The 24,052-nt window shown below is 40.3% G+C and overlaps 2 protein-coding genes across 3 annotated transcripts in view; one reads left to right on the top strand and one right to left on the bottom strand.

Annotated features, from left to right (window-relative positions):
* The window catches only part of SCCPDH (saccharopine dehydrogenase (putative)), a 32,590-nt gene extending 17,185 nt beyond the window's left edge, over positions 1 to 15,405 (bottom strand). Inside the window, exons 1-5 of the mRNA XM_040263621.1 lie at positions 14,943 to 15,405; positions 12,928 to 13,040; positions 4,858 to 4,938; positions 2,428 to 2,557; positions 171 to 220 (exon numbers count right to left, since the gene is read on the bottom strand). Coding sequence (XP_040119555.1) covers positions 171 to 220; positions 2,428 to 2,557; positions 4,858 to 4,938; positions 12,928 to 13,040; positions 14,943 to 15,132 — 564 coding nt within the window. The 5' untranslated portion in view covers positions 15,133 to 15,405. The remainder of the gene's footprint in view (positions 1 to 170; positions 221 to 2,427; positions 2,558 to 4,857; positions 4,939 to 12,927; positions 13,041 to 14,942) is intronic.
* A 7,241-nt stretch (positions 15,406 to 22,646) lies between these two features.
* Positions 22,647 to 24,052, top strand: part of LOC120880320 (histone H3.3C-like) — a 54,781-nt gene continuing 53,375 nt past the window's right edge. Inside the window, exons 1-2 of one of the 2 annotated variants that reach the window (XR_005725006.1) lie at positions 22,647 to 22,737; positions 23,501 to 23,532. The gene's annotated coding sequence lies outside the window, so the exon portion shown is untranslated. Of the gene's footprint in view, positions 22,738 to 23,500; positions 23,533 to 24,052 lie in introns of those variants that run through there. The other variant, XR_005725005.1, reaches the window with a different exon arrangement.

Here is a 24,052-nt window from a genome sequence, read left to right as displayed (position 1 = left end):
TAATTCTCAACAATCTTTAATTTTTAAAATTAAATACAGCGACTTTCATGCACTAAAAATTACAACTGTATATGTAATTTAATTAATCTAAACCTTTTTAATAGGCAAGTATCATTTATAAAATGTTTTTTCATATCAACATGGAAAACATGCAACAGACAAAAACTAACCTCAGGTCCTGAACATATGGTTAGGAAACTTTCCACAGCAGTCAGTGTACCTAAAAGAGGAGGAAAATGGTAAAAGTAAAATCAAATAAAAATCTATTAACCCAGGACAAATAAAAATAAGCTATTTCTATTCATTTAGAAAACATTTTTATTAAGCTTATAACTGATATAATCAGGAAAATCTGTGCTATAACAGTATTATTAGGTTCCTGTAAACAGATTTAAGCAGCAGCTAAAGCCAGATAAATTATCAGGAAAAAAAGTACTTTAACATAAACTAACTGCTGGTACTGACAAAATGTGTTCTAGCAGTCAAACTGACACTGCAAAAGGTCTCTTCCAATAAGGCAGCAATTTAGCTCATTCATTCTAAAAGCCCATCAGTTCTCAAAATGCATCTATGGGAATTCTATTTTCCAATATGAAAGCTTTCAAGAAGACTCATTAGTAGTGACTTAGAATAAATGTACAGAAACCCTACCAAAGTGGGCCTTTGTGGGGCTTTGTGGGCTTTTTAAATACTTAAAGTAAGGCTGTTTAATTGAAATAAAAATGTAGAGACTAAAAATAAAAGTAGAAAACCAAGGCCAGAAAAAAAGGGGAGAAATCAATTATATTAACCATGAGGACTAATATATATGTAGAGTGGTTAAGAATTTAATTAGTCTTTGAGCTTATTGAGAGAAGTAAGACAAAAGAAAAATATAATGGGCTAGCTAAATCTCAAAATGTGATAAAATGAAATACATCCATTTCTTAAGAGACAGTGTTCCCAGTTTTAATTCCAAGAGAAAATTAAAGCATGAGGACTTTGAAAGCTGACAATGAGCAAGGTAATGAATAATTATGTCATCCACGATGATGTTACACCAGAGAAGAACTAGAGCCACATAAACATCTTTCTTAACACAATGAATGTCAAAAAGCAGTAGTCAACATTATACTTAATAACAAAACACTAGAACCATTCCTAACAAAGAGAAGGGAATGAATTGAACAACTTTAAAATATCTGACAAAACCAAAAATAGATCATTAAAGTCTAGCTCACTGGAGAGGATTCTGAGAGTTAAGAGAATGTGGCCTGAATATATGGCTCTGTGATATAACCCTACGCACAGGAAGAACATGCACCACCTAATATGTACGTATATAATAAAATATGAACCATGTGAATCAACAATTAGTTGGGGTATTTGCTAAAATGTTGACTCCTAGGTTTCAGTATCTGAAAAAAAGTTTTAAAACAAATCTCAAAGTAGTATTTCTCCTTTAAAAGTAAAAAAGGACCTATCCAAAATAACAACTACTAAATATTTAAGAAAAACCTCAATGAGAAACGTGTAGGAACATCATGAAAAACAGTCCAAGCTTTTTTAGTAAATGAAGATTTTTAGTAAGTTTTTTAACAAATGTAAATATACTAGATCCATGAGTTGGAAGACTAAGTATTTTAAAGATGCTCAATTCATGCCCTTTTCTTTATTAGGAATGGTTCTAGTGTTTCATTATTAAGTATGATGTTAGCTGCTGCTTTCTGACTTTCACTATGTTAAGAAAGTATTCTATTCCTCAATTTCTAAAAATCTAAAATCAGTAAATGGTACGCATGTGCATTACATTTGTTGAGCTTCAGTTTCAAAGCTACCTTTCTAACATAAACTGGAACACATTCCATCTTTTTAAGCTCTGGAATGGTTTATACAGAACTGACCTTAAGGCTTCAGATCTTTTTCTAAAAGGGACATTTTTTTGTATATGTATGACATTAGTAACTTCCATTGTTTTACTACATTAGTAATTTTCCCCATTATTATCTCCATTATTATACATGAGCTAAAAAAAAAAAGATATCAAAAACTTTGTTCAATACTTCCTAGCTTCATTCATTAAAAAATTAAGACTTTTCAATTTAGTATGATACTAAGATGTAGTAATTCCTAAACAAAGCAAGTTTTAATTTATAATGCTTGCTAAAAATTTTCCACAACTAGATTTCCACAACTATAACCACAACTAGATTCAAAAAATGGAGAATTCCTTCCTTTAGAACATTTATAGTACTATCCACACCTCAAAAACCAAGAGTGTCAGTAGCATTTTCTAACATGCAGAGTTATATTAAAACAAAGTGTGTGTTTTACTATTACCCATTAATAATTATGTTTCTTTTCCCAAGCAGATTTGAGTTCATCACAATTACCAACATGAAACCACTCTATTTTAAATTCCATTATTGCTTATTGATCAGTAATTACCATTCATTTTATTTCTGGTATATATTACTCCCAGATCTGCTGGAATGGAGTCAAAGCCACTGCTTCCAATGATATAAACCCCCTTTTCTGCAGCTTTCTCATGATACTTCCAATACATTAGTTCCAGAAACTAAAGATTCAAGACAAAAGATCTAAATCAGAGCTATGTAGAAACATCTAGATCTATATTAAACAACAAAGCAATTAAAAAGCAAATTTAAATTTAAACAATTTTAAAAATAAAGCAATTAAACTGTGAAAATGCTAACTAAGATGCCTCTGCGGCAAAACATTAACTGTGAAAATAGCGCTTATTCAGCAAACATACTTACTCTGTTCCAATGAGAGATATGCTGATCTGAATTAAGTCATTTTTTACAACTTTTTTTAATTGTAAAAGTAATTGCTATTATGAAAAATTAATATAAAAATATACAAAGAAAGCCAAACAAAGCTACCCCAAATCACATCTTCCTGATGAACATCATTACAAACATGTATCTGTGCACATATATAAACAGAAAGATAAGAATGGTCAGAAAGGAGGGGATGCAGAAGGTAATAACGTCTGTTCAAATTCTTTGCCTGTTTTTTAATAATTACTTTTAAAAAACAATTTTAGATTTACAGGGAAAAAAACTGAGTAGTAGAGTGTTCCTAGGCACTTTGCACTCAGCTAACCCTATCATTTCATCTTTCACATTAATGTGTTATAATTAATGAACCAGTATTGATATATTATTATTAACTGAAGTCTATACTTCATGGAGAAGGCAATGGCAACCCAGTACTCTTGCCTGGAAAATCCCATGGATGGAGGAGCCTGGTAGGCTGCAGTCCATGGGGTCGCTAAGAGTCAGACATGACTGAGCGACTTCACTTTCACTTTTCCTTTCATGCATTGGAGAAGGAAATGGCAACCCACTCCAGTGTTCTTGCCTGGAGAATCCCAGGGACGGGGGAGCCTGGTGGGCTGCTGTCTATGGGGTTGCACAGAGTCGGACACGATTGAACCGACTTAGCAGCAGCATACTTTGTTCAGGTTTCCTTTGCTTTTACCTAATGTCCTTCTATCCAGGATTCCATTCAAGATACTGTTCTACATTTAGCTGTCGTGTCTTCTTAGGCTCCTCTGGCTGTGACGGTTTCTCAGACTTCTAGCTTTTTATGACCATTACAGTACTGCCCAGGTACTTGGTAGAATGCCCCTCTACTGGAATTTATTTCATGACTTTCTCATTACTATAGTGAAGTTATAGGTTTTGGGGAGGAAGATCACAGGGGTAACGTGCCATTTCATGATGTCATATCAACAGTACATACTATCTCACAAATACACACGGTTACGAAAGCAGGAGGGAGCATAGGAGAGAGGGATAAACCAGGAGTATGGGATTAAAAGATACACCACTAATATAAAATAGATAAACAATAAGGATTTACTCTATAGCACAGGGAACTATATCCTATAATGGAAAAGGATCTGAAAATACATATAGCTGAAACACTTTGCTATACATCTGAAACGCCATGTTGTAAATTAACTATACTTCAATTAAAAGGAAAGAGTACATACTATCAACATAATTTACCACTGTTGATGTTGACCCTGAATACCTGGCTGAGCTAGTGTTCTCCAGCTTCTCCACTGTAAAGCTTGTCTTTTCCTTCTCCTTTCCATACTGTACTCATTGGAAGGAAGCGACTACGTGCAGCCCACATATAAGAAGGAAGGCGTTATGTTCCCCCTCCTTGAGGGCACAGAAGTATGTGAATTACACGGAATTCTTTTGCACAGGAGTATTTGCCTCTTTTCCTCCCTTACTGTTTTTTTAAACTGAGTTACTTAAATTTGCATTTTTGGTGTACATACTTTCTGGATCACTATTAGGTTTTTCTTACATTCATGCTTCTGACTTCTTGCATCAGTCTTGGTAATTTACACTTTCTCAGCACTTTCCAGTATCACCAACTGATAAGCTCTATATATGTATATACTATACTGGCACACTGATGACAGGACTGAGATTATAGGAACACAGGAGATTACAGTTATAAAGGCACTAGTGTAGCTTTGTTCTTATAATACTCCACTCCCTGCAGTCAGGCAAACCTCAATTCAAGTCCTAGCTTTTCAACTTAATGGTTCTATGACTCTGAGCAAGTTTTATTTTAATTAATTCTGTTTACAGCATGCAGTAGTTATATAAATCAACACATACTATACACAAAGGCTTTGAAAGAAATCAGGTTGTTGGGAACAAAAGCGAATACCTTATCACCACGCTCTCCTTCAAGCTTTTAATGAAATACCATCTTAAAATGCTAGGGAGGAATCATTACCTTCTAAAATATGTCTGCAAAATTGCACCATTTTTCATGTGAACAGAAGTTGTATTATTAATTCTGTTCTCTTTTCATTTTACATACCTGAGGTTCTCCAGAGATGTCAATACAGCTAGTTCCATTTTCAATACATGCTTTTATTACAGGTTCTCCATAAAATCGGTACTGGGAGAATAAAGAAAACCAACAGTGTAGTCTTACTTGGCAAGCTTAAATTTAGGAATACCATTGTGAGTTTGGGAGGTACAGTCTTGGTTATCAAGAAATCAAATATTAATAGTCTAAATGGAAAGTGAGAAAGTAATATAACTGCAATATACTGACACTCATAATGTAAATAAAGGACTGATGGAATCATCTCTAACTGAAGATAAACTCGGAAGTTTCATAGAATCAGTGACTCATTTGAGTTGAATTCTGAAGAACAGTAAGGATTTGCCAGGAAAAGAAAATCCAAACAAAAGAAAAATTATATGTAAAAGTTTAAAGAACATGTGTAAAGTGATGCTCAAGATACCTGAAGCTCAGAATATTTGAGAGGAAGTGTAAGAGATGAGTCTGGAGAGAAATACTTGGGCCAGATCAGGAACGACCCGAAGTGCCATGCCATCAAGACTGAACTTTATCTTTTCTGCATTGCTGAGCCCTCCTGGAGGATCTGAAATAGGACAGTGATGAAAAATCTATAGCACAGACATATCACTCTGCCTGTGGCATTAGAAAACAAAACTTATGGTAGGTAAGAAATGAAGGACAAAACTAAGGAAGGGGAAGGATTTACTAAGGGTGAGATATACTTAAAAGAAATGATTTGACTTCCTGATCAGCATGACATGGAGGCCAAAACCCAGTGGCTGTATCAGACAAAATCAAGAAAAACAGGATGAAGAGGTTTGGAAGGGATAAGTTTAATATTGGACACAGTAGATAATCTGAGTGATTTTATCTCCCAAACCATTTGTTGCTCAAACTCAAGGAATTACACATTTTAAAACTGTACACAATAGTTAATACATCAGAGTCAGTCCCATTTCAAAAGAAGCATGATGAATTTTTCCTTTTGAGGGTAGGGCAGGAGAAGAACAAGCTCCTCTGCTTCTCTCATTCCTCACAGCAAAAGATGGAGAATGGAGACGGTCTGTTTCTTCTAGACTTTAAGAAACAGGTAAAGGGACACTTACAAGACAAGACAGGGCACTGCAGGGACTGACCTTTTCAAGTAGGTTACAGGTTCCTCTCTACCTAACTCCACAGCCTCTCTCCCCCTTCTTAAAAACAGCAAACGACATTGGAATGACAGGACTGGGAAAGTGTGTTTAAGTGCTAGTTCATCCTCTGCCACTAACCAACACTAAAATTACTGAAGCACTTCACCTCTGAGGCAACACAGCATAGTGGAACAAACAAGGGCTTTCAAGGCACCAAGACCTAAGTTCAGGTTTTAAATCCATCATTTACTAAATTGTATGAATTTATTTACACATCACGGACATGGATTACTATTCTAATATACATTTTAAAACATACATAAAAGTCAAAGCTCTTTTCTTCTTATACTCAATGGATCATCTTTGGTAATATTTACACACATCCATTTGAAACTCATTTAGTGGCTTCCTTGGCCTCCTGATTATTTTACTCCCAAGTATCTCAAGTTACCAGTAGTCTACTTGTGTCAGAATCACCTGGGCCCTCATTAAGCCTGCTGGTTATTCAGTCCCACCTCAATGCCCTCCAGTAAGAAGTTTTCTGGGGTAGACTCCAGGAACCATCATTATAAATAAGCCTCACTGGTGACTCCAATGTACACTAGAGGTAGAGAATTGCCTCCCTAGACATTCTCCCCAGAAAATCTCACCTACTTTCTGGATTTCAATTAAAATATGTACACTGATGACTTCCAACTCCTATCTTCAGAGCTGCTCACTGATGAGGTTACCTCATCTGCAGCTTCTCTCATAAAATTCAGGATACACAAAAGCACAGAACATTTGGCAAAACTAATTTCTCTTCAGTTCAGTTCAGTTCAGTCGGTCAGTTGTGTCCGACTCTTTGCGACCCCATGAATCGCAGCACGCCAGGCCTCCCTGTCCATCACCATCTCCTGGAGTTCACTCAGACTCACGTTCATTGAGTCCGTGATGCCATCCGCCATCTCATCCTCTGTCATCCCCTTCTCCTCCTGCCCCCAATCCCTCCCAGCATCAGTCTTTTCCAACGAGCCAAATCTTCGCATGAGGTGGCCAAAGTACTGGAGCTTCAGCTTTAGCATCATTCCTTCCAAAGAAATCCCGGGGCTGATCTCCTTTAGAATGGACTGGTTGGATCTCCTTGCAGTCTAAGGGACTCTCAAGAGTCTTCTCCAACACCACAGTTCAAAAGCATCAATTCTTCGGTGCTCAGCCTTCCTCACAGTGCAACTCTCACATCCATACATGACTACAGGAAAAACCATAGCCTTGACTAGGCGGACCTTAGTCGGCAAAGTAATGTCTCTGCTTTTGAATATACTATCTAGGTTGGTCATAACTTTTCTTCCAAGGAGTAAGCGTCTTTTAATTTTATGGCTGCAGTCACCATCTGCAGTGATTTTGGAGGCCCAAAAAATAAAGTCTGACATTGTTTCCACTGTTTCCCCATCTATTTCCCATGAAGTGATGGGACCAGATGCCATGATCTTTGTTTTCTGAATGTTGAGCTTTAAGCCAACTTTCTTGCTCTCCTCTTTCACTTTCATCAAGAGGCTTTTTAGTTCCTCTTCACTTTCTGCCATAAGGGTGGTGTCATCTGCATATCTGAGGTTATTGATATTTCTCCCGGCAATCTTGATTCCAGCTTGTGCTTCTTCCAGTCCAGCGTTTCTCATGATGTACTCTGCATAGAAGTTAAATCAGCAGGGTGACAATATACAGACTTGATGTACTCCTTTTCCTATTTGGAACCAGTGTGTTGTTCCATGTCCAGTTCTAACTGTTGCTTCCTGACCTGCATACAGATCTCTCAAGAGGCAGGTTAGGTGATCTGGTATTCCCATCTCTCTCAGAATTTTCCAGTTTATTGTGATCCAGTCAAAGGCCTTGGCATAGTCAATAAAGCAGAAATAGATGTTTTTCTGAAACTCGCTTGCTTTTTCCATGATCCAGCGGATGTTGGCAATCTGATTGCTGGTTCCTCTGCCTTTTCTAAAACCAGCTTGAACATCAGGGAGTTCACGGTTCACATATTGCTGAAGCCTGGCTTGGAGAATTTTGAGCATTAGTTTACTAGCATGTGAGATGAGTGCAATTTTGTGGTAGTTTGAGCATTCTTTGGCATTGCCTTTCTTTGGAACTGGAATGAAAACTGACCTTTTCCAGTCCTGTGGCCACTGCTGAGTTTTCCAAATTTGCTGGCATATTGAGTGCAGCACTTTCACAGCATCATCTTTCAGGATTTGAAATAGCTCAATTGGAATTCCATCACCTCCACTAGCTTTGTTCATAGTGATGCTTTCTAAGGCCCACTTGACTTCACATTCCAAGATGTCTGGCTCTAGATTAGTGATCACATCATCATGATTATCTGGGTAGTGAAGATCTTTTTTGTACAGTTCTTCTGTGTCTTCTTGCCACCTCTTCTTAATATCTTCTGCTTCTGTTAGGTCCAGACCATTTCTGTCCTTTATCAAGCCCATCTTTGCATGAAATGTTCCCTTGGTATCTGTAATTTTCTTGAAGAGATCTCTAGTCTTTCCCATTCTGTTCTTTTCCTCTATTTCTTTGCATTGATCGCTGAAGAAGGCGTTCTTATCTCTTCTTGCTATTCTTTGGAACTCTGCATTCAGATGCTTGTATCTTTCCTTTTCTCCTTTGCTTTTCATCTCTCTTCTTTTCACAGCTATTTGTAAGGCCTCCCCAGACAGCCATTTTGCTTTTTTGCATTTCTTTTCCATGGGGATGGTCTTAATCCCTGTCTCATGAAAAGGCAAAATGATAGGATACCAAAAGAGGAACTCCCCAGGTCATTAGGTGCCCAATATGCTACTGGAGGTCAGTGGAGAAATAACTCCAGAAAGAATGAAGGGATGGAGCCAAAGCAAAAACAATACCCAGTTGTGGATGTGACTGGTGATAGAAGCAAGATCCAATGCTGTAAAGAGCAATACTGCATATGAACCTGGAATGTCAGGTCCATGAATCAAGGCAAATTGGAAGTGGTCAAACAAGAGATGGCAATAGTGAACGTCAACATTCTAGGAATCAGCGAACTAAAATGGACTGGAATGGGTGAATTCAGATGACCATTATATCTACTACTGCGAGCAGGAATCCCTCAGAAGAAACGGAGTAGCCATCACGGTCAACAAAAGAGTCCGAAATGCAGTACTTGGATGCAATCTCAAAAACGACAAAATAATCTCTGTTTCCAAGGCAAACCATTCAATATCACAATTATCCAAGTCTATGCCCCAACCAGTAACGCTGAAGAAGCTGAACAGTTCTATGAAGACCTACAAGATCTTTTAGAACTAACACCCAAAAAAGAAGTCCTTTTCATTACAGGGGACTGGAATGCTAAAGTAGGAAGTCAAGAAACACCTGGAGTAACAGGCAAATTTGGCCTTGGAATGCGGAATGAAGCAGGGCAAAGACTAATAGAGTTTTGCCAAGAAAATGCACTGGTCATAGCAAACACCCTCTTCCAACAACACAAGAGAAGACTCTACACATGGACATCACCAGATGGTCAACACCAAAATCAGATTGATTATAGTCTTTGCAGCCAAAGATGGAGAAGCTCTATACAGTCAACAAAAATAAGACCAGGAGCTGACTGTGGCTCAGATCATGAACTCCTTATTACCAAATTCAGACTTAAATTGAAGAAAGTAGGGAAAACCGCTAGACCATTCAGGTATGACCTAAATCAAATTTCTCTTAGGCTTCATTTTCCTTCCTCTATTTCCTCTTCATCTTGATTTTGTCACTTATTTACAGTAAATAATCCCATTAGATATTTCCTGTCTTAACTTTAAAATATCTCAGTTTCAATACATCCAAAATCAGAGTCATCATCTTTCTCTCAAAAGCAGTTTTCCCCTCTCCACTTCTGACATTTTGACATACTGCTTGTTTATAAATGCCTGATTAGTTTTACACATATCATTAGTTCTCACGAAAGAGACCCTCACAAAGTACAGAAATGGGTCTTAAAAAATACCTTCAAAGAAACAAATTATAACACCAAAACTAGCAAATTGGCATCTACCCTGGGAGAATAATCCATATTACAAAGTAAAAACAACCTTCAGAGCAGAGGTTAAAAAGGAGCAGAATGTTTTGGAGGCAAAAAGCTAGAGAAGACTGTAAACCATCCAAATGGAAACATCCAGAAGGTAATTAGATCCAGTTTAAGGGGTAGGTTTTCAGTGGAAATAAGTTAATGTAGGCATCATCAGCATACAGATGGTATTGAAAGCTATGTATTTCTAATCTTTCTGACTACGACCCTAAGAAATTCATTTTACATAGTGACTCCATACACAAATGTTACCTGACATGAAAGCTTCATGAGCCAATACTTACCTTTATTATGTGTAATTCATCCTATTTTCTACTTCAGTCTATCTGATTATTTTCTTTTTACTGTCTAGTGTTAATCCACTGAATTGATTTCACAAGGTTTAAAAAAAACTGGCCCAGTTACAATTTCTGTCTGGGGTAATAAAAATGTTCTGGAAATAAAGTGCTGATAGTTCTATAAGACTGTGAATGTACTTAATGTTACTAAAGTGTATACTTAAAAATGGTTAAAATGCTAAATTTTATGTTATATACATTTTACCACAATCATAATCACATTTAAAAACAGTCCAGCAAATGTAAACAGAAAAGAGTTTCTAAGGCATAAGCTCTGAGGCCTCTGGCGTTCACAGGAGGATAAAAAGCTGGGGGGCAGGAGAGGGGGACTAGGAAAGGGCAAGAATTTAGAAACTAAATGAAGAAAGGAAAAAGTGATCAATTGGAACAAATGCTAAGAGGTTTGACTAAGATGAGCAATGGGAACTGACGACTGGATCTGACAGGACAGGGATGTTGGCAGAGTAGTTTCATTGAAGGCCTAAGGATAAAAGCCTGACAAGACTAGAGAGAGAAGAAGGTGAGGAAGAGGAGACAATAAAGAGAGAGAACTCTTTCAAGGAGTTTTGCTAAAAAAGAGGCACAGAAAAATGTGAGTAGTTAGAAGGATATGTAGAACTAAGGGAAGTTTTTCTTTAAATGAGAGATATAATCCCACATTTGTATGTTGAGAGGAATAATCCATCAAGATGGAAAATTTGATAACAAGAACACATGTAACTATAAATCTGTAACTGTAGAGTCTTTGAATATGGTGCCAACAGAAGCAGGGGCATTTTTCCTTATAAAAGGAGATAAGGCAAAGTCAAGGTATAATGCAGGTAAGTAGGTAGTATAAATTCTCCCGACAGGCAGGGAGAGAAGGAGGGAGAAAGGGAAGGAGAAAGAAAGAGACAAAGAAAGGAAGAAAGTTACCAGGTAAGAGTGAGAAAAAAGGAAAAAAAGAATGGGGTGTCAAAAGTATGAGAAGAAAGAAGTTATAGAACTGTTGCTTCAGAGAATAGAAGAGAAAATAGCCTAGGGAAACAGAACTGCGGGAACTGAGACTGCACATGGGGTTTGTAATCACATATTTTAAGTGGGACCAGTCAGTATCATGATGCATTTTTCTCCAGCCACACTGGGTTACACATGTTCAGGTAAAGAGTAAGCAGGGAGCTGGAACAATCAGGGCTCGGATCTTTCCAGAGTATGGGGAAGGAGGGACAAGTTCGTTTGAGGATGTATATAAGACAGTGATTCAAGCAACAAATCACAGAGCCATATTCTAAGCTAGTTAAGAACAAAATAAATTGAAATAAACAATAGAAATATATTTTATGACAATCAAAAAGTTTCTGGTTTCATTTAACAAAATTATGAACAATTTCCTAAATGCTTTGACAATTAGGATTGCTTCCTCATATCAGTAAATGTCACCAACATTCACCGTGTTACACAGACCACAAGTATCTCTTTCTCATCCAGGCCAACAGCAGCTGCTCAAGGTTCTCTTGTCAAAATATCTGGACTCAACCACTTCTCTCCCCGTCTAACACTCCTACCCTGTCCTTGGCTTGCTTGCATCATTCTACTCTTGGTTCCCTACCATCTATTTTTCCTCTCAGAAGCCAAAGAATTTCAAAACCGTAAATCAAATTATGTCAACCTGCTTTCAACCGTTCAATAACCCTGTCATATTTAGAAGAAAAGTCCAAACCCCCAACCTTGACCTTTCAGACCTAACCACCTAGCTCCTGGGTATCTCTCCAGTCTAACTCCTCACCTCTCTGCCCTGTTCACGCCCAACTACACTGGCCTCTCTCACATTCCTCCGTCTCTCCAAGAAGATGCTCATCTCACGACCTTTGTATTTGCTCTTCCCTGCAACCCCCTACCCTCCAATACACACACAGTTTATTCCCTCACTGCATTCGGGTCTCTCTGCAAAGTTCCTATAGAGACCTTCCCTGACCATCCACCCAAGAGACTGGTGTGCCAATCTTTTTCTCTCTCGTCCCTGTTGTATTTTTCTTCAAAGCACCTGTCACTTACCCACTAATATAACATTATTTTTCTGTCTCCTCACTGGACTATCAGCTCCATGAGAGATTTTCTGTGTATTTTCTCTATGTATATTTTAATAAATATTTATTGAATAAATGAATGAGTCCTTTTAAAATACCTTTCTTTGTACATGCATTAACACATACACTGGTACAGCAGTACACAACGCAATTTTAAAAATAAATAAAAAGCAGATTGTGGGTACCTGCTCATTTTTTTAGTTAAGGGGTATATAGCACACAACAACTATAGCTGTAGCCACTAAATAAAACAGCAACAATCCTAGAGTCTAGTGTCACTCTCTCTTTCAGGAGACTTTGGTCATATTCATTTGCTTCTTGTGAGAAGTAAAAACTCCTCGTAAGGGGTTAACGTCCTGAATCAATTCTTCTGTTCCTTGCCCTTATGTTTCTCTGGAATACAAAATACCAGATTCTGCTAGAAATGAATAGATTTTTTGTTCTGATACAAAGAAGGGCAGATTACTTACTGGGCCTACACAGTTGAGGACAACTGTTGCCTGTTTAGCCATTTCATCAAGTGAGGCTGGATTAGTGATATCACAAATTATTATTCCAACTTCAGATGACAGTGTCGGTCTTCCTGAAATAAAGAATAAATCGTTTTAGGCAAATCCCAATACAGTATTAGATCTCCCAGATCTTTCTTTCATAATAACCAGTGATGGCAAATGCCCTAAGAGCTAATTCTTCCTCTCAAACAAAAGATAAAACTGTTTTTAACCAGGTAATTTAAAAAATGGAAAAGACTATGAGGAAAATGGAGTTAATATAAAACACATTGTTGTTGTTTAATTCCTAAGTCGTGTCTGACTCTTTGCAACCCCAGGGACTGTCGTCTGCCAGGCTCCTCTGTCCATGGGATTTCCCAGGCAAGAATACTGGAGTTGGTTGCTAGTTCCTTCTCCAGGGGATATTCCAGATTCAGGGATGGAACCCCTGTCTGCTGCACTGCAGGGATTCTTTACCGCTGAGCCACTGGGAAAGCTCCCTAATAAAACAACTTATTAACGTTTAAAAGAAAATCTAACATAAGGAATGTGTAAATGACAACTCTATGTAAAATGCCAATTTTACAAGTTTTCAGAAGATGATTTTCCTGACTTCCTCTCCAGGAAGAATTATAAATGCAGTTTCTTATCAACTATTAAATAACTACATATGATAAAATTATCAGGTGGAAGGGAATTAACATTAACATAATGAAACAAAAGAGGACTGAAGTGTAAAACACAGTCTAGGGAAGAATATTTAGGTTCATAATAAGGAAATAATTGGAATAAACTGAATCAATAGAGTACAAAGGTTTCACGGGTCAAGGTGTATTCCCTGCAGTAACTTGATGTATGCACTGTAAATGGTAGCCAACTAGGCTGTATCCGTACCATCTTCTTGAACAAAATAAAAAGGAGGAATTTTTAAAAGGAAATTTTAATAATCAAAGTATTTCTTCTGGAAAAGTAAAGAAAGACCAGAAAGCTCTTTGGGAAAGATTCTGTACTTGGTAGTGGTAGCAGGAGAATTGTAGAAGAGTCAGCCTACATGGTATCTCCTGTACAAACCACAAACAAAATAGGTTCCAAATTCCCACCATAACAGGACTCTGTGTAGAATTAGAAGGAAGTGAGATGAAGCTTAAACGGAAGAATGAAGAATATCCAGAACTCTAACAGGTGCTATTTGTCTGTATGAAGGGGCAGTAGGGTGGAAAATTACAGTTAAAAGCAACCGACTCCTAACCTAAAGGTCTCCCTGCAACCCAAGGGCCATGAGATTAGGGTGTCTGTGTGTATGTGACTCTCTCCTCCTCATCTGAATCCCAGCATTTAGAATAGGACCCGACATTTAAAAGACCACTCAATAAAAACATGTTTCAATGAATGCAGAAGGAGTAAGTAAACGCCCAAAACAAAACCACACCAAAAAAAATTGGGGAAGGTTTAATAGAGGGACTGCTGGAGAATTCTTACAAGCAAAAATGAAATTAAAAATTAAAGCCACAACAATGTTATCATTAAAAGTCCTAAGCTTTCTCTCCCATTTCCAAAACGCGGCAGAGAAAGAGTACAAACAATGAAGAAGCCAGTGCTCTACTGTTCTATCCGATCAAGTATTTAGAACTTCCAGCCCTGTAACCCTGGAAGCAGGGTACAAGGTACCCCTGGCTCTAGACGGGGAGGGAGCAGAAAGGAAAAACTAGAGTTCCTGTTTCGCCAGCGGAGATTCCCTAAGGGAGAAACTGAAGGGGGGATTTCTCTCTTTTTGTTTTAGGAAATGGGGAAAAGCTCTGACATCATGTGAAGCATCGCTCTCTTCTTCCTGGCCTCTAGCAGGTTTGGGAACCTCGAGGGGCACCCAAGGCAGAGAAGCGCTCATTTAAGGCGACGGGAGCCCCTCAGCCGGGAGAAAGAGGCTCGTGGGGGTGAGAACCGCGGAGGCGGGGCCGAGCCCAAGGTCCCGGGACGTCCCAGCCTGCCCCCTTTACCCAGCTTCATGGCAGCCCTCTCCAGCACTCGCAGCAGCTTCTCCCGGGAACGACCCGCCACGGCCCAGGGCAGATGGGAAGTCCGCTCCGGGGACACCTGCTCCCGCGCCACCTCCTCGGTCACGAACTGGCCGGTAAAGCCAGAGGCGCCGAACACCACAAGGTGGAAAGGCCTCTGCTGGGTCGCCATGACGAACCCACAGCAATGCAAGGCCCGGGCCGGGCTGAGCCCACGGCGCCTGCGCCTCAGGCAGCGACCACAGTACCGGGCGCAGCAACCGCCTCTGCCGCGGCCGCTGAGGTCTCTGCCGCCTGCACGCCGCGCTCCCGAAGTCCCGCGCGCGCCGCCTAGCCACAGCCACGCCCACGGCCCCGCCCACGCCGCCGGGTGCTCAGGGGGCTGCCACGCCCACTCCTCACGTGTGTTCGCCCGAGCAGCCCGCGAGGCCTTTGTGTTTCCCAAGCTTCCCAGGTTGGCGGGAGCAGACGGTGGCTATCCTCCGACCCGTCGATGGTCTGACACAGCTCTGACCCCCTTAGGTGTCGCATCTTTTCGCTCTTCCGTAGGCTGGAGAGGGCGGCGGCTGCAGCCAGTTATTCCTTTCTTTTTTTTTTTTTAGGCCAGAGGAGGCTGCTTAAAGCGAGAGTTTGCGAAAACATGATGAACTGCAAGGAGATCCAACCAGTCCATTCTAAAGGAGATCAGCCCTTGGTGTTCTTTGCAAGGAATGATGCTAAAGCTGAAACTCCAGTACTTTGGCTACGTCATGCGAAGAGTTGACTCATTGGAAAAGACATGCTGGGAGGGATTGGGGGCAGGAGGAAAGGGGGCGACAGAGGATGAGATGGCTGGATGGCATCACCAACTCGATGGACGTGAGCTTGAGTGAACTCCGGGAGATGGTGATGGACAGGGAGGCCTGGAGTGCTGTGATTCATGGAGTCGCAAAGAGTCGGACACGACTGAGCGACTGAACTGAACTGAACTGATGGATGGGAACTCTGCCCACGCCGAAAACCCTTATCTTTTTGTTTGTTTGGTTACGAAGCACATTACCTACAGAGTGTCTGCTGAGCCAGGTGGAAGTGGAGGGTGGACACATGGGTCCCCCTCCCAGGGCCGACTCTGCAGCGCCCACTGCTGCAGGCTCCGCCTCCACCGTCTGAGTGCCCTCCGGTCACCTGAGGGACTGCCCCCTTGGTGATGCAAAACACAGTTAATGGTGAAGCTCCGCTTAATAAGGACTATAGTCCAGGATACAGCCTCTCAGATGCCTCTGAGGAGCTATTCTGAAGAGGTGGGGAGAAGTCAGTATATATGGGACTTCAGTGAAGGGGAAGCAAGCACACATTTTGGCAGAAGGTTGCTGCTACTTCGGAGGCAGAGATGTCTCCGTTAATGATTTTAGTGCTTTTCTAGCTGTGAGAAAATGTAAGAGATTGGGCTCATAAAATCTCCTACTGTCTGAAGATCTGTTCTGCCGACTTTTCCCAGAACAGAGTGTTTTTTCTTTTTTTGTGGGGGGGGTGGTGGTGTTGAAGGTCAGTGATTGCAGAGGTTAGTGACTCCATTCTTGTAGAACCAGATGGCGAATGACAATTTTTAGTTGACTGTATGAATATGAAATGTTAGCAGAATATATGACAAATCTTTATTTTTAAAAAGAGCTGTGGAGGGAGCTTCCCTGGTGGCTCAGTGGTAAAGAAATCACCTGCCAGTGCAGGAGACAGGGTTCCATTCCTGATCTTCCCAGATCATGTTCCCAGAACATGTTGTTCCCAGAACATGTTGCAGAGCATGTTGCAGAGCAACTAAGCCCATGCACCGCAACTGTTGAGCCTGTGCTCTAGAGCCCAGAAGCAGAAACTACTTAGCCCACATGCCCTAGAGTCTGTGCTCCGCAACTAGAGAAGACAGTGCGATGAGAAGCCCCTGCTCTCAGCAACTAGGGAAAAGCCTGCACAGCAAGGAAGACCCAGGACAGCCAAAAATAAATAATTTAAAAAAAAAAAAAGAACCGTAAAATGCTTAAAAACACCTTACACATCTTAAATAGTCAATACATGTTAGTTATTGTTAATAGTAATAGCAGTAATTATTGAGTCGGTTTGTATGAATTAGGGAGGAGAAAGGGACTTATACTTTTCACTTTTTAACCTGTTTATACTTCAATAACTTTTGTTTTTATCTCTTTGAGTGTGCTGGGTCTTAGTTGCCGAATGTGGGATCTAATTCCCTCACCAAGGATCAAACCTGGGCCCCCTACATTAGGAGTGCAGAATCTTAGCCACTGGACCACCAGGAAAGTCCCTAAACTTTTTGTTTTAAACAGGAAGTACATTACTTTTACAATCAGAATTTTTTAAAAAGGAACGGGAGCTGGCTCTGAGAAGGGGCTAGGGAGCAGCTGTGGGGACCACCCTGATCATTTGCAGTCCTGCCGCTGAGGCCAGTTCCTCTTGCCACCTGGACAGGATTTTTGGTCCACTGTTACACACAATAATATGAATGAATCTCATAAACACTAATTTGAATAAAGAAAGTTGAGTAAAGAAAGAATACATCTGTGTGATTCCCTTTATTTGAATTTCAGAAGCAGGCAAAACCCATCTATGGTGACGGGAGTCTTGGAAGGATTTGCTCTTGTGTTGAGCAGTCCCAAGTACGGCATTTCGGACTCTTTTGTTGACCATGATGGCTACTCCATTTCTTCTAAGGGATTCCTGTCCACAGTAGTAGATATAATGGTCATCTGAGTTAAATTCACTCATTCCAGTCCATTTTAGTTCACTGATTCCTAGAATGTTGATGTTCACTCTTGCCATCTCCTGTTTGACCACTTCCAATTTGCCTTGATTCATGGACCTGACATTCCAGGTTCCTGTGCAATATTGCTCTTTACTGCACTGGACCTTGCTTCTATCACCAGTCACATCCACAACTGCGTATTGTTTTTGCTTTGGCTCCATCCCTTCATTCCTTCTGGAGTTATTTCTCCACTGATCTCCAGTAGCATATTGGGCACCTACTGACCTGAGGAGTTCCTCTTTCAGTATCCTATCATTTTGCCTTTTCATACTGTTCATGGGGTTCTCAAGGCAAGAACACTGAAGTGGTTTGCCATTCCCTTCTCCAGTGGACCGCATTCTGTCAGACCTCTCCACCATGCCTGCTCATTTTGGGTGGCCCCACAGGGCATGGCTTAGTTTCATTGAGTTAGACAAGGCTGTGGTCCTAGTGTGATTAGATTGACTAGTTTTCTGTGATTATGGTTTCAGTGTGTCTACCCTCTGATGCCCTCTTGCAACACCTACCATCTTACTTGGCTTTCTCTTATCTGGGACGAGGGGTATCTCCTCACTGCTGCCCCTCCTGACCTTGAATGTGGAGTAGCTCCTCTTGGCCCTCCTGTGCCCTCGCAATCACTGCTCCTTGGACGTGGGGTAGTTCCTCCCGACCGCCGCCCCTGTCCCATCTCTTCATGGCAAATAGATGAGGAAACAGTGGAAACAGTGTCAGACTTTATTTTGGGGGGCTCCAAAGTCACTGCAGATGGTGATTGCAGACATGAAATTAAAAGACGCTTACTCCTTAGAAGGAAAGTTATGATCAGCCTAGATAGCACATTCAAAAGCAGAGACATTACTTTGCCAACAAAGGTCCATCTAGTCAAGGCTATGATTTTTCCAGTAGTCTTTTATGGATGTGCGATTTGGACTTTGAAGAAAGCTGAGCGCTGAAGAATTGATGCTTTTGAACTGTGGTGCTGGAGAAGACTCTTGAGAGTCCCTTGGACTGCAAGGAGATTCAACCAGGCCATTCTGAAGGAGATCAGTCCGGGGTGTTCTTTAGAAGGAATGATGCTGATGCTGAAACTCCAGTACTTTGGCCACCTCATGCGAAAAGTTGACTCATTGGAAAAGACTCTGATGCTGGGAGGGAATTGGGGGCAGGAGGAGAAGGGGACGACAGAGGATGAGATGGCTGGATGGCATCACTGACTCGATGGACGTGAGTTTGAGTGAACTCTGGGAGTTGGTGATGGACAGGGAGGCCTGGTGTGCTGCAGTTCATGGGGTTGCAAAGAATCAGACATGACTGAGCAAGTGAACTGAACTGAACTGAACTGAGCAGTCCCAGGTCAGGCTCTTTTCTTTTTTTAAATTTACTTTATTGAACTAGAGTTGATTTGCAATGTTGTATTAGTTTCTGGTGTATAGCAAGGTAATTTGCTATATATATTATATATATTATTTTTCATATTATTTCCATTATAGTTTATTATAGGATATTGAATATTGGTCCCTGTGATATATAATAGGATCTTGTTTCTTTATCTATTCTATATATAATAATTTGTATCTGCTAATCCCAAACTCCCAGTCCATCCCTCTCTCATTTCCCCTTCCCCTTGGCAACCACAAAGTCTGTTGCCTGTATTTGTCTGCTTCTATGTCATAAATAAGTTCATTTGTGTCATACTTTAGATCCCATGTATAAATAATAGCATGGTATTTGTCTTTCTGGCTTATTACACTTAGCATGATAATCTCTAGGTCCATCCATGTTGCTCCAAATGGCATTATTTCATTAATTTTTACAGTTGAGTAGTATTCCATCGTATGTATGTACCATATCCTCTTTATCCATTCATCTGTTGATGGGCATTTAGGTTGTTTCCACGTCTTGGCTATGGTAAATAGTGCTGCTATGAACATAGGGGTGCATGTATTATTTCAAATTATAGGTTTCTCCAGATATATGCCCAGGAGTGGGATTGCTGGATCATACGGCAAGTCTTTAGTTTTTTAAGGAATCTCCTTACTGTTTTCCATAGTGGTTACACCAATGTACATTCCCACCAACAGTGTAGGAGGTTTCAGGCTGTTCTTAAAGTAATCCTCTATCTGATGGATTTCCAAGGAATTCCTTCTCTCCAGGTACCAGCATAGAGGTTCATTTCAACCCCAACATAGCACCAAGAAGAAGGAGAAGATGCTTCCCCCTACAACAGAAGATGGGTTGACTTGTGGACAAGGCTGCTGACCTTCACAGAGATGGACCCTGTCCTCTGAGGCTCAGGGGTGAAGGGTAGGAAGCAGCAGGGGAGGGGAGTGAGACGGGAGAATTCAGCTGTGAGTGGTTGCTAGGTAACAGCTTTTCTCCTTGACCATCAGCTGGGAGTGGTTGCTAGGTAACAAAGCTTTTCTCCTTGACCAAACTCTAGCCAGGCTCCTTTGAGCCCTCTTCACAACCAGGCTTCAACCTTGGCCTACAAAGACCTGGGCAAACACTGACATAGTTTATAACAGCTCAAGGATGCAGCCCTAGGATGACACTACACTCCCTTAAAGTGCCTGCAGGAGAAAGATCAGGGCTGCAAAAATAATGTACCATGTGTTGCAGCCAACACCTGAAGACAGGGCCTCTCTCTCCTAGCCTCAGTGGAAACGTAGCAGCCTGACTTGAGTAAACACTGGTTAGCAAGCCCAGATTGGTGGCACACAGACCAACTGCTTACCACTTTTTGTGATTTTTTTTTCCCCTGACTCTACTGAGTTCATCTCCTTCCCTATTCCCTCCTGATCTCTTTAAATGTCCAGACACCTCTGTTGAGTTCAGTTCACACTGGACTCTTTTCCCAGCTGTAATAATGTATTTACTAGTATCTGGCTTTGTTCATCTTTGATGTAGTAAACCAGAATGATAAATACAGGAACATTGAGGTGATCTTAAGGGTCCATTTGCAGCTGAAAAAAGAGAAAAACCAACTTGTTCTGTGCAGGTGGGGCTACAGTGCTCCAGGGCTCAGCAGGCAGAAAGCAGGCATGGACACAACCCATCTGAGGACACGGTGCGGCTGCTTTGGGTAAATGTGAAGGGGCAGAAGGATGGGGAGTCGTTTAGAAGGTGTTTTGATTGCCAGAATTACCTGCTGAGCTCCGGTGAGTAAATTATGCCTCTAAATGTAAGCAGAAGGCAAGGAAAGCAACAAATCCAGGTCAGGAATTCCCTCATGGGCATTTAGAACACATTGTGCTCTCAGCATATTGCAGGCTGCAGAATGGTGGAACACAGGTCCAGTCTTTCCACCAACCTCTCCCCATCCTGCTGGAATGACTCAATGAAAAGGAATTAGTTTGGGTTGATCTTATAACAAATCAAAAGAAATTAAGGTGTTTGTTTTTTTTTTTACCAACTAAAGTAACTATTTCTTTTTTTTTCTTCCCTTTATTTTTATGTATGATTTCCTCCTTTTTTCTACAATTAATCTAAAGATATGTCTGTTAATGAAAGTCCTTTGTACAAATCCTCAGAGATCTGTGCTTTATTATTTTTAACAAATGAAGTAGCCAATGGTGCAATAAGATCAGTTATTAAATTTTTAGAAATTTTGTGAGCCAGTTGAAGCCATATTGGTAATTTGAAATCAGCCATGGTGGGTGTATTCACATTATGAAAATTGGGAAGCACTAGAAATCCTGAGTTTTCCCTTAGGAGATTGTTCATATTCACCAGGATATCACCAGCATATCACCAGAAGCATTGTACAAAAAAGAAAAAGGAAAGGAAGGAATCAAGAATATTGTAGAAAGCAAGAGAAGTCTGGAAAAAGCTCTTTGATGATAAAATTAACGATCAGTTTAATAGAAGGGAATCTAATTTTCCTGACCCTGTCAAAGAATCAATTTGTTACAGGCTAAGTATTCAACCTCTGGTTTCTGCGTTTCCTTTGGGTAAAAAGATAATAGGACCTGATGACAAGCCCTTATTTAATAAAAGTATGATAAAGCATATATGTATTTGAGCAGTGATAATTTTCTATTTTGAAATGAATGTACCTCCTCTTATAAGTGATGTAATTTGGTCAGGCAGTGCCATCCTCAAATAATGACCTGAGGTATCATGAGCAGTCTGTTTCAATTTGCCTATTTCTAAACTAAAAAAAAACAAAGACTGTAATGACAACATCCCATGAAGCAATACATAATATCTTAATCTTCCCATATGCTCAAAAAAACTTAATCCTTCAGAAACATTTTACTTGTATCTACCTGCCAATTGACAAGTCAAACAGCTTTCCACCCTTCAACAGTGAAAACAGTGAGCCTTCAGAGAGATCAGGGACCAGCATAGAAGACTCACAGGTGCTTCTGTCTTCAGCAAATGACGTGCCATTCCTGCTGAGGCCCACGGGAGACTGCCACACCATCTATAGAGTACTGAATTGATATTTTTGTACTGCTACCTGTCATTTTTAGTGCAAGTGATACTTGAAAAAAAAAAGCCATACTCCCTAATATTAACATTGTGTGAAACTGAGAGCCTACTATGTGATGGGAACCATGCGTGTCCCTTTTAGACACTGCTTTTGCTGCCAGCAAGTAGAGACTTTTATAACAGAAGTTCTCCAATCAACCTTTGAGCCTTGTATTACAAAGATCAAATTTTGAAACATTGATCTATTAGGAAACTCTGCATACCACACTGCCAGTTTACTGGTAAGACAGGCAGTTAGAATATTTGGTCTGTATTTCCAGAGGACTCACAGTAATTACAGCTACCTATTATGTACCAAGTACATGCCAGATATTTACAAATATTTACAGCTCTGCAAGTTACACATATGACTCTCATATTGTTGCCAAACTGAACTTGGGTTGGCTTGCCCATGTGCAACAAAGCCAAAGTTGTCACACCGTACAACACAGTGTAGAGGACCATGCAAGAATGGGTAGCTAATGCTCAGAAGACCCACACTCCCTGATGGCTTTCAAGGCAGGCTTTTGAAAGGTGATATTTGGGATGAGTGTTGCAATTCACTGACTTTATTTTGATTGGTTGGTGTTGAGGTATCAAGGTGCTGTTTTGGGAATCTTAATTATCAGCTTTCTGGTTCCACTCAGTCTGGGGTCTACATAATGTGGTCAGCATGTAGGCACCATCCTCCACCTGGGTGAGGGGCTTAGTTTCTGCAGAATAACCCAAAATATGCATAGATTGTTATATATATATATATCCCTTGAGAAAGAACTATGACTTTGTTTTATCCCTGAAGAATTGTTTAAGCTGTCATTAATTTTCTTGCTGGACTGCTTTTCCTTTTTTTCCCTGTTTCCTACTTCCTTAATTAGTAACTGCTCTTTGAAAGTTAGAGAAGGTCTAGGAGACTAAAGCTGTTTTTCAACAAAGAAAAAAGAGGGACAGTGATACCTCATTATAGTTTTGATTTTCATTTCTCTAATAAGTAGTGATGTTCAGCATCTTTTCATGTGCCTATTGGTCATATGTATGTCTTCTTTGGAGAAATGTCTTATTTAGGTATTCTGCTTACTTTTTGGATAGGATTGTTTTTTGTTGTTGTTGAGTTGTACAAGCTGTTTGTTTACTTTGGAAATTAATCCCTTGTTGCTTGCATCACTTGCAAATATTTTCTCCCATTCTGTGTGTGGGGTGGGGGGACGGGGGGGAGTCTTTTGGTTTTGTTAATAGTTTTCTTTGCTGTGAAAAAGGCTTCAAGTTTAATTAGGTCCCGTTTGTTTATTTTTGCTTTCAGTTCAGTTCAGTCGCTCAGTCGTGTCCGGCTCTTTGCGACCCCATGAATCACAGCACGCCAGGCCTCCCTGTCCATCACCAACTCCTGGAGTTCACTCAGACTCACGTCCATTGAGTCAGTGATCCCATCCAGCCATCTCATCCTCTGTCGTCCCCTTCTCCTCCTGCCCCTAATCCCTCCCAGCATCAGAGTCTTTTCCAGTGAGTCAGCTCTACCCATGAGGTGGCCAAAGTAGTGGAGTTTCACCTTTAGTATCATTCCTTCCAAAGAAAAGACAGATCAAGAAAACAGTTTAAAATATTGCTGCAATTTATGTCAAAGACTGTTCTGTATGTTTTCCCTTAGGAGTTTTAGAGTATCTGATTTTACCATTAGGTCTTTATTCCATTTTTTAATTTATTTTTTAAAATGAAAATTACTGCAAAAATCCATGATGAACAAAATATGAAAATTTAAAATAAAGACAGAACCAGTGTTTCTGATTTTTGAGCAAAAAAAATTAGGGGTGGGGGCTCAAGATTTGTGTTGGCATGGGATGGTGGTAGCTATTAA

This window comes from Oryx dammah, unplaced genomic scaffold, assembly GCF_014754425.2.
Source record: "Oryx dammah isolate SB20612 unplaced genomic scaffold, SCBI_Odam_1.1 HiC_scaffold_21, whole genome shotgun sequence".
Lineage (NCBI taxonomy): Eukaryota > Metazoa > Chordata > Mammalia > Artiodactyla > Bovidae > Oryx > Oryx dammah.
This window is presented reverse-complemented; position numbering and strand designations above follow the sequence as displayed.